The 11,730-nt window shown below is 37.3% G+C and overlaps 1 protein-coding gene across 1 annotated transcript; it reads right to left on the reverse strand.

Annotated features, from left to right (window-relative positions):
- Positions 1-4,618, reverse strand: LOC140172541 (uncharacterized). The gene is made up of 3 exons (XM_072195686.1): positions 4,531-4,618; positions 245-2,052; positions 1-87 (listed from the first exon to the last, which is right to left on the reverse strand). The coding sequence occupies exons 2-3, from the start codon at positions 2,048-2,050 to the stop codon at positions 1-3; spliced, it is 1,893 nt and encodes a 630-aa protein (XP_072051787.1). The 5' UTR covers positions 2,051-2,052; positions 4,531-4,618.
- Between the last annotated feature and the right edge of the window lie 7,112 nt (positions 4,619-11,730).

Here is an 11,730-nt window from a genome sequence, read left to right on the forward strand (position 1 = left end):
TTATGGGGATATATTTCCAACTGTCATTTTGAATTGTGATGACTGCAGAGATTCATGCAGAAATACCTTCATGTAGAGTATTGTCGCCTGAATGTGAGAAAGTCATTTCACAATATTTACAATGGTATGGTTTCTATTTGGTGTGAATCCTTTCATGTGCATTCTTGTGACCTACCTGTGAGAAACTCTTTTCACAATATTTACATTGGTATGGTTTCTCTTTTGTGTGAAGCCTTTCATGTACAGTCTTCTGACTTGGAACTGTGAAACACATTTCACAATATAAACATTGATAAGGTTTCTCTTTGGTGTGCATCCTTTCATGGTTGGTCTTCCTACTGGATCTTGAGAATGCCTTTTCACGATATTGGTATGGTTTCTCTTTGGTATGAATCCTTTCATGCTTAATCTTGTTACCTGCCTGTGAGAAATTCTTTTCGCAATATTTACATTGGTATGGCTTTTCTTTGGTGTGATGGTCCCTTTCATGTGTAGTCTTGTGACCTGAAGTTGAGAAAGTCTTTTCACAATACTGACATTGGTATGGTTTTTCGCTAGTGTGAATCCTTTCATGAGCAGTCTTGTTCCATGCCTTTGAAAAACCTTTTTTGCAATAATTACATTCAAATGGTTTCTTTTTGGTGTGAACCCTTTCATGTTCAGACTTGCTACCTGAAGTTGAGAAACTCTTTTCACAATATTGACATTGGTATGGTTTTTCTTTTGTGTGAATTCTTTCATGTACAGTCTTCTGACCTGCTTCTGAGAACGTCTTTTCGCAATATTTACATTGGAATGGTTTCTCTTTGGTGTGAATCCTTTTATGTATAGTCTTGTTCCATGCCTTTGAAAAACCTTTCTTGCAATAATTACATTCGAATGGTTTCTTTTTGGTGTGAAGCCTTTCATGCTCAAACTTGCTACCTGAAGTTGAGAAACTCTTTTCACAATATTGACATTGGTATGGTTTTTCTTTTGTGTGAATTCTTTCATGTACAGTCTTCTGACCTGCCTCTGAGAACGTTTTTTCGCAATATTTACATTGGCATGGTTTCTCTTTGGTGTGAATCCTTTCATGTCTAGTCTTGTGTTCTTTCTGTGAGAAACTTTTTTCACAATATTTACATTGGTATGGTTTCTCTTTGGTGTGAATCTTTTCATGTGTACTCTTGGTACTTGCCTGTGAGAAACTCTTTTCACAATATTTACATTGGTATGGTTTCTCTTTTGTGTGAAGCCTTTCATGAACAGTCTTGTGACTTGGAACTCTGAAACGCTTTTCACAATATAAACATTGATAAGGTTTCTCTTTGGTGTGAATCCTTTCATGTGCAGTCTTGTGACCTGCCCGTGAGAAACTCTTTTCACAATATTTACATTGGTATGGTTTCTCTTTGGTGTGAATCCTTTCATGTGCATTCTTGTGACCTACCTGTGAGAAACTCTTTTCACAATATTTACATTGGTATGGTTTCTCTTTTGTGTGAAGCCTTTCATGTACAGTCTTCTGACTTGGAACTGTGAAACGCTTTTCACAATATAAACATTGATAAGGTTTCTCTTTGGTGTGCATCCTTTCATGGTTGGTCTTCCTACTGGATCTTGAGAATGCCTTTTCACAATATTTACATTGGTATGGTTTCTCTTTGGTATGAATCCTTTCATGCTTAATCTTGTTACCTGCCTGTGAGAAATTCTTTTCGCAATATTTACATTGGTATGGCTTTTCTTTGGTGTGAATCCTTTCATGTGCAGTCTTTTTACTTGTAAAATAGAAACTCTTGTCGCAATATTTACATGGGTACGGTTTTGCATTGGTATGAGCACATTCATGTATAGGGCTGGTCTGTTTACAGCTATACCAGTCACTGTACCTTTTGTGTAATTTCGCTCTATGTCTTACCACATGTTTCACATAATATGTGAAATCACAGTAAAATCTTCTGCAATACATACACCTGTAAGGCTGAAAACGTTGTACATTATTTGACCCATGTTCTGCTTGATATGTCCTGCGCCGTAAACGCCGAAATTGGCGTCTAGTCTTCATGGCTGAAATGAGAAAGAAGATTATTAATCAGAAAAACAATAATTGTTTTAGAATCAACATGTCCAAGGATTTAAGGGGGTACTACACCCTGGCCAATTTTGTGCCTATTTTTGCATTTTTCTCAAAAATTATAGCGCATTGGTGACAAGCAAGATATATTATAGGGGCAAGGACTATAACTAAGTCTGCACTGAAAATTCAGCACCTCAAGGCAAGTAGATATTGATTTATTGATCAAATATTGGTTTTCCTCATTTTGACTGTAACTCCACAACTGTTGTCTGTGCTGAAATAAAATTTCCAGTGCAGTAGTTGTAGTCCTTGCCCTATAATATGCATATCTTACTTGTCACCAATGCACAATAATTTTTGAGAAAAATGCAAAAATAGGCACAACATTGAGCAGGGGTGTAGTACCGTAAGGAAACGGGGAGTTCAATAATATTCGGGATGTGTATTGTGTACATAACTTGCATAACATAATGATATCCAAGAAGTAAAAAAACAGGGTTAGAAGTTTGCAACCAAGTGCGAGAATCCTTTTGGATTCTCCCTGTGGAATTTTGCAAGAATCCATGGATTCTCGCCATTATATATAGCTTTGTATGATAAATTGAAATATTGAGAATTCATTTAGATTCTTTCGTAAACAGATGCATCAGTAGGGTTGTAGATCATACTATTTCTTAGTTTGCTTGACAAACCCAGAAATATTACTCACAGCTTGAACTTTCGCCATCTTGGCTGATGGCTTGATCACAAGTATTTGTTGTGATCTGGTCCACTGCGTTTCCTGCGGAGGTTGGATGCACTCTCACTCCCATCGTCATGGTTGATCGTTTGGCCCCCTTTCTGCATATTTGTATTGCTTCTCTATAATTCTACTTAATGCGGCATTAGAGTCATTGTCTAGAATGCTTGCCTCTAATTCCCAGTTGAGGCGGAAAATACCCCCAGACTCTATTGCACCACCAAATCCACAAACCTGAGAATCTGATACGAGTCATCACTATACGGGATCTATTGGTTATCAGACTTCCCTTAAAGCACTAGCTGAAATCCTTGCTCCACTAGTTGGCACGTACCATGCCCGGGGTACCATGTGGTCAATTCCAAATCCCTAGCCGAGGAAATGACAGGTATCTACATTGATGACGGTGATATTTTTAATTGGCACGATGTAGTATCACTATTTACCAACACGCCAATTAAGAAATGCCTGGACATAATCAAGAGCTGACTGGAAGCCGATAATACACTCAAAGAATTGAAAGAAAGGACAAAATTAAACGCTGATGAGCAGTGTTGGAATTAGTGCAAATTTTTTGCGTAGCAAAAAATGCTATGCAAAATTCCTAAAGAATTCTTGTTGATCCCAACTATTCGTAATTGTCCATCAAATTCAATCCTTTCCTTCTCTTCTCTTCCCCTTCCCCCTCCCCTCCCCTTCATTTTATTTTATTTAATTTTTCTTTATTTTTTTTATTTTATTTTTCTTTTCTTTTTTTTTTATTTTTTTATTTTTATCAATTTTTTCAATCAAATTGCCTGGTATTTACCGCCTGCCCCGCTGGCCAATGATAATAACATACTGCCCTCTATTGTCAGGCAAAACAATTCATCTCTTCAGTGATCATGAAAGGATTCAATAGATAACCTCTGCCCCACTATTGGCTAATGGAACTCGATTGTTAGTTTCCTATTGACCTCCCGCATCACTTTTTCAATTTGACCAAAACTTTCATTATTTTCATAAAAAAGTCAATTATCTGAATATTGAAATGGAAATAATCAAAATTGAAACTCTCAAAATGTCTGACATCCCCTGCTGATCATAATCAGCACTTTTTCATAGTTGTAGGGGTAGAGGATGTAGTAAATAATGGAAATTTAAGGATTACCTCATCATGTTTCTAGTGATTACAAAAATTGCTAATTTCTTTTCATTTTTATGAAAACAAATTCAAATCTTTTCTCAATCTGTTGCAAAATGTCTGTAAAGATGATCTAAGCATTAATACCTGTTTTGAGATGGTCTTTCATCAACAATATATACTTTGGTACTGGTGGGGTACCTAAATTTGGAGAAAGCTGTTCATAAAATCATTGATTTTGTTGACATAATGGATAATGAAAAGAGACCAAATAATGAATAATGAAACAGCGACCTCGTCCTTTTTTTTAAACATCCAATCGGAAACTAATAATCGAGTTCCATTGGCCAAATCCCCAGCTATTGTCTTAAATTGCTCCTCGGAAAATATATTATAACAACTCAGTCCTCAAATGATAGTCATATAACGACCAAAAGATATATGACTTCTATCATTGAGGACTGAGTTCCGCAATTCTAGACGATGTGTTGGAATAAATATATTTTATAAATTATATAAGCTTACCGACTTTTCAGAATTGATTTATCTATCGTTAATCATATGTGGACTTATTGTTGCTAAGGTTGTAATTCAGAATAATCTTACCTATGTACAGATGATAATTATTTGTCAATCAGTCGAAAATTTATTGAGCTCTAAATCAAAATATTTGTGCAGCAAATTTCAGATTTCCGAGTGCACTACACTAAATCCTTCCGCATTTGGTGTAACCCTTGATAGTTCCGGTAAAAAATAGCGCCTATGCGAAATATATCGGCGTCCCAAGGGAACCAAATTTGAGTGACTCTTGGTTGTTTTGATAAAAACGATAGAATAGGAGCTCAACATTACAAATCTGTTCAGAAAATGTTCCGAATCGAATGTACATGGGCAATAGGCCCTCGGAACAATATCATGGCCGGAACTGGTAAGGAGGCGAGAGTGTCGGCTGAAATTCGGGATGGCGCTGTTCAGGAGTTCGTATCTTTTAAGCTTGTCTCAACTTGTCCCAAAAAATCATATTTAAATAAAAGTTTAATCTTTATTTAAGACGTTGATTCGATCAAAATATTAAAAATGTTGTTACATGGGGTAGAAAAACAAACTTACTTTCTTGTATTTTCCCGTGTATTTCAATGGGACGATTATTTAGTGGTGTGCGCCCTTCCCAATTATTTGTTAAAGACAACCTGTATGCCTATTGCAAGGGCGCACACCACTAAATAAACGTCCTATTGAAATACATGTGAAATTACAAGACTGGGGCTGGCATTTTCTTCGGAAGGGGGTGGGTCCCAAATATGTCAGTGACCTGAGTCATTTTTATGAACCCCCTCCCCCCTATCGCGGGCAATAATTTTTACAACCCCCTATCGCGGGTCGAAAAATTTTATGACCCCCCCCCCTTTCCACCTACACAGACTCAAGACAAATTATTAAATGCTGGAACTAAAGGCGCGGAGCGCACCAAAACCACAGAGTGAAGAAAGTGCGCGGAGCGCGCTGAAATTTTACCGTATTTAAAAGGGGCTGGCATTTTCTTCGGAAGGGGTCCCAAAAATACAGGGGGTCATAGAATTTTCAGACCAAAAATAGGGGGGTTATAATTTTTAACACCCAAAATAGGGGGGTTATAGAATTATTAAGGGCTGGTGTTCTTTAACTTCGCAATTGAAATGTGCATACAGTATGCCAAATTTGTACACGCTCCGCGCGCCTTCTTTACACTTTTAACATGCTCCACACACTTTCTTCACTTTTAAGTTTTGACGCGCTCCGCGCCTTAGTTCCGGCAATGAATAATTTTTCTAGAGTCTGTGTTGTTGGAAGGGGGGGTCATAAAATTTTTCGACCCGCGATAGGGGGGGGGTCGTAAAAAAAAAATTGCCCGTGATAGGGGGGTCATAAAAATTGACTCTGGTCACCGACATATTTGGGACCCCCCCTTCCGAAGAAAATGCCAGCCCCCTAAGTGTAAAGAAGGCATAGATTGTACGCACATTTCGATTGTGAAGTTAAAGAGTGCGCGTGCAGAGCGCGACCATTTTGAGTCACCAGACCTTAATAATTCTATAACCACCCCTATTTTGGGTGTTTAAAATTATAACCCCCCCATTTTTGGTCTGAATATTCTATGACCCCCCCTGTATTTTTGGGATCCCCCCTTCCGAAGAAAATGCCAGCCCCTAAGTTTGTTTATACTTTAAATTCCAAAGTTTAATTTGAAAGTTGAAACCCCATTTCTTTTCAATTTTGGTCTTTTCCCGCGATATTTTTTATAAAAAGCTGTAGAACGTCGGGTAGGCCTACCATAAACTTTTATGAATCAACCCATTTAGTGCAAAGGGGACAAATGTCATAATAATTAGATGTGCTGAGATAGTAACCTATATTTAATCGACCATCCGCATCACAAGTATTGACCGGTGAAATAGCTATTATTTGCCAGTATTAAATTTGTGTTGAAACCTCACTGTTGAAACATAAGGTTGTTATAAAATGAGAAGATGAACTAAGATTTTCAGTGCATCAAATGCCCCTCATGTCAAAACCTTCACAAAATTTAAATTCATTCCGAAGTCGTCTATGGGGTCCACCGTGGGCATAAAGTTTAGACATGAAATCCTGTATCCCCGGGGGCACTCAACTTTGGAAGTGACGGGTATGTGCCTACCGGAGTCGCGAAGTAGGGGCCTATCAGGTACAAAGCGTTATTTTAAAAAAGGGGGTCATTGGGTACAAACAAAATAAAAAAGGGGGTCATTGGGTACAATATTTTGAAAAAAGGGGGTCATCGAGTATAAGATTTTAAAAAAAGTCATCGGGTAGAAAATTTTGAAAAAATGGAGCAAAATTTTGAAAATTTCGGCATAATTTTGAAAAAATTGAGCAAAATTTGACAGTTTCGGCATTTTTTTGTTCTATTTTGATGATGCTATTCTAGGAAAAAGGGGGTCATTGGGTAGCCTCAACCAAAAAAAGGGGTCATTGGGTAGCCGCAACTAAAAAAAAGGGGGGGTCATCGGGTATGGCTTTTAAAAAAAGGGGGTCATCGGGTATAGTCGACTTCAAAAGAGGGGGCCTATTGACAGGCACATACCTGTCACTTCCAAATTTGAGTCCCCCCCCCCCCGGGCCTGTATCAGACAGCTCGCGACCCTTAAGGCAGCTATTATAAATTATAAATTTTTGAACATCAACACAATATTAGCTGCCTTATGTTTTTAACTACTTGTGGTGGTATGAACGCGAATATGATGAACCATGAAGGTAACCCAGACAATCCCTGTCACAAAAGAAATCAGCTAAAAGAAGCTTTATACTGAGTCAAGTAGGCCTAATGGCTACAATAATAGCTACCGTAATAGGCCTATCAATCATGCTAACTATTATGCACTGTAGCAATATTTTTTAAATGATAAAACATGCACAGAGTGAGCAGTATAGTAAGTGGAATTTTGGAATTGTGATATGGTTCAATTATCAAGATGGTATTTGACACAACTGTTTCCAATACTGGGCATTTGTCTGCAGCATGTGTGGCAATGCAGAGCATGCATATTGCAATACTGTCACCCAAAGACCCTTACATGTTCAATTTGAACAGCATTTTTCATTTATCACTGATTTTGTTACTTATTTTGAAAAAACAAAGAAATTTGAAGCCATTTAGACCTAAAAATTTGATTTTCAAGGTTTCTGTGGCGCTATATCGGCTCTCACCCAAAGATTCCATTAAAAAAAAAGGTCATGTTCTCACCCAATGACCCCATATTTTTTACATTTTGCTTTCACCGAATGCCAAAAATCATGCTCTCACCCAATGACCCAATATTTTTTACATTTTGCTCTCACCGAATGCCCCTTAGTGCGGAAGTGCCAGCCCTACACCTATATCCATTTCATATTGAAGTGCCCCCCGGATCTAGGCATTAACACCTGAAATCTACATGTAGGAGATAACGCTGATGAAACTTCGGCCAGGCACAAGTGACCTGGTGAACGAAGGGGGTCGCCGTTGATACATAGGGCCTGCACTTTGGCTCGTTTTTTGCAGGTTTACATGGTCCAATAATCACAAGATGACTGACATGTGGTAACAAAGGCAGCAGTCACTGCAATTTGATTATGTCCCATATGATTGGCCATTCAAGACACCCCTGTGAATATACTATAGCGGCCTTTTCAAAATATAATACCTGTTTGCTTGACTGTATTGACAATACCCGGGAACAATACACACAGTATATGCATTGGACAAACTTTTTACAATAAGCATGATAAGTGATGATGTGACCTCCAGATTTATACATCGTTCGTCTCGCACACTGACAGCATTTGATTGAATGGACTGTAGGCTACTGCGCCGTGATTACGGTGAAGGACACCGGTTCAAATCCTTTGTTTGGAGCCAATCGATAAAAGCATGCAGGGCTTCTATACCCATGTACAGTTTATCCATACATAACCTATGTCTTGAATACGCTGGCAAAGTTATGTAATAATCGGATTAATACTATATAGCAGTAGGTAAAAACAAGTTTTGAATAATCCGCGCTATAAAGTCCCATTCAGTGATCCCAGCGAAAGTGAAAAAAAATCAAATTGTTACGTTTATAAATTTTTTTGATGAAAAACAAATGGCAAAAAAACAAAACAGGAAAACGACAGTATTGACGAAGTTGAAGCCCATTCAAATACATGTAGCTAATTTATATACTGTCAGTACCGGTATATAAATTACAGACTCACGTAAATGCATTATTTTTGTCTTAGATACACGGTTTTCGGCTGAACCACTGCACTAGCAAGCTATGTTAGCACATCTATGACAATGACGAAAGGTACAAAATCAGCCATAGGCCTTTAGATAGCAGAAGACACAAAAGTGGTGTTTTATGACCTTTGACATTCTTTTGTGGCGAGTGACATGGTCTTTCAATTCACGCCGAGTGTCCTTGACAGGTTTGACTATGCTTCAGTGGTCATGAAAGAATATTCAAAAGATAACCTCTGCCCCAATAATCCTAAGCAATTGTCTGAAACTGCTCCTCGGATCATAAGAACTCAGTCCTCAAATGATAGTCATAATAATGTCCAAAATATAAAAATTACTGACTATCATTGAAGACTGAGTTCCGCAGTCTAGTATCCAAAATCTGAATTTTGATGATTTTTACGATCGTCGGGATGAAAAAAAAATCAAAACATCACTGAATGGGCCTTTAGTTCCCTCTCCTTACCCTGGCAATATAAATCAAAGAAAAATAAAGAAAGAAAACAAGAAAAAGAAAATTAACCAAATTAAGGGATCTGGAATGAGCGTTTTGAGCGTTTCGATAGTATTTTGTGTGGGACATGAGAGCACATCAGACATATCGAATTGCATTCTGAATACGAAGAATGTCTTTCTGATATCAAATAAATTTCATTGTTTGAAATTCACGATATAATACACATTTTATGACAAATTATTAAAATTTGATATTTTTCACATTTTTGATAAATAACAGTCCTCGAAGTAAATATCATAAATCTAATGTTATATTCTTAAACAGTCCCTGGCATGATACCATACATGTATAGGCCTATGTATAGTAAATTTGTCTGCTTTATCTGTTTTGTGCTGTTTAAGCAAATAGTTAAACATAATTTCCATAAAATGTAAGCTTTTACTGTCAGCTAGATATGTCCCCTTTAATTTTGAGCAGAACAAGTGAGGTAAAGCAAAGAAAATTGAAATTTACTACTACTAGCGCCAATGAATGTTATACGATTGTAAAACGGTACGATCCTCTGGGTGTGTGTGTGGGGGGGGGGGTGCGTATGTGTGTCCTGCACGCGTATTTTTTTCTGCAACTATAACGGGACGCAATACGATACCGGTATGTTATAAGAATCAAACTTACAAGAAAGATGGCTCTTGTCAAATCCTACAATTCTGTCAGAGAAAATATGCATATTTGCATTAAATTTTTAATTAATTGACATAATTGATTAATTAATAAATATTTTATTTAATGATTTACCATAATTCCAAATATGTCAAACAATATGTCAAATTAAAGCTAATGAAATGCTTTATAAATTGGTCAGAGCGCATTTTGCAGAATAAAATAAATAAATAAATAAATGTAGACATTTATATAGCGCTTTATGCCGTAAACAGCCTCTAAGCGCTTTACATTTATTCCGCCGTCATTAGAATATGTCGGAACCACGTTTGCAGCCTACAAGTGGCGCAGGGTCCATCAGTACAACGACTGTGACTACCCCTAACAGCTTCCCATTGCACCTGGGTGGGGTGAGGCAAGCGAGGCAAAGCGCCTTGCCCAAGGGCGCAACACGGTGGTGGGACGGGGAATCGAACCCACGCACGTCGAGCAAGCTCTCAGATTATGAGTCCAAGGCCGTAACCACTGAGCCACCGTGCCCTCAGAATGCATTTAGTACTTTAGTTACATGATTCCAAACATTCTATTCCAATTTTTTGCTATACACGCATATGAGCTGTACTTTTAAAATCCGCGCCTAATCAATAATAATAGTCTTTCACTCCATTGTCAAAGTACTGTGCTCCCTGTAGCTGTAGCATTATGGAGTGACCAGGTCCTAGAGTACACCACATTTCGCCATAATGCATTCTAGAAACGCTTGCTGTTTGAATAAGAAACATTTTAATGCTAATTTATTCCATATTCTAGGGAAGCGTGGTTACCTTTTTAAAATAACCGAGTGAGAGGGTTTTCAAGAAAATATTTTTCCTGTCAAAACTGAAGCATCCTCTGTATAAAAGAAAATATGAATATTAACTGCACATCATATATAACGATTCGTGATACCCAATTGTGGCACATTTGATGTCGTTTAAGAGGCAGAGAATTTTATTTCAATTTTATATACGCCAAAATATTTTTCTAATTGAGCGAGAATGGCGATAGAAAAAACGTTGAAAATTCCATGTATAAATGACATTAGACCCAACAAATGATTACTGTTTCGTTTTTATGGTAATCTAATCTTTTATTTCCTGAAATAAAATTATGGGTCTAATGTGGGTTAATTGTATAATTGATGAAAACATCGACGTGTATAAAAGAAGCTACAAAAAAAAAATGGTAGGCCACGCCACGCCACATTGATAATCTATGCTTTTAGTATACGGCGAGTTCGTAGCGCACGTGTGAATCAAAATCGATACTATTGTCCCGACTATTGTGCGTGTATAGCCTCATTTATAACACGTAGTTATCAACAATTGAATACCTGAGTGGAAGAAAGGCCCAACTCCAATTTTTTACAAAAATGAGTTAGACCCAGCATTTTATTGCCAGCAGACTGTTCTTCCATGTGTGTGAAAGATGAGCCAAAATTCACTCTCTAAATAGTCTTCCACGTAAACTTAATCATGGTTTTCATGGAAGAAAGGCCCAACACCAATGGAGTTGGGCTCTTCTTCCACAAATATTGGATTAAAGAGGAATTTTGTTCATCCATGAAATCTGCTTTTCACTACAATAAACTTTCTTGTTAACATATTACATGCTTCTACTTGTGCAATTAATGGATGATTACCTAATTTCTGTAGCTATTTATAACACATCTGCTTACGGAACTGGCACTTGCAAGTATATTAGTGGAAGAAGGGCCCAACTCCAGCTCGTATTAAGACATGTACCGTTGCCATGGAAACATATATAATTTCGAATGTATGTAATATTGTATGTTCATGTATTAAAGGTCCCCTGAAGATGAAAACATTCTGTCTATAAAACTTTTCCAAATATTAAGTTTTTTCTTAATATC

This window comes from Amphiura filiformis, chromosome 16 (genome assembly GCF_039555335.1).
Source record: "Amphiura filiformis chromosome 16, Afil_fr2py, whole genome shotgun sequence".
Classification (NCBI taxonomy): Eukaryota; Metazoa; Echinodermata; class Ophiuroidea; order Amphilepidida; family Amphiuridae; genus Amphiura; species Amphiura filiformis.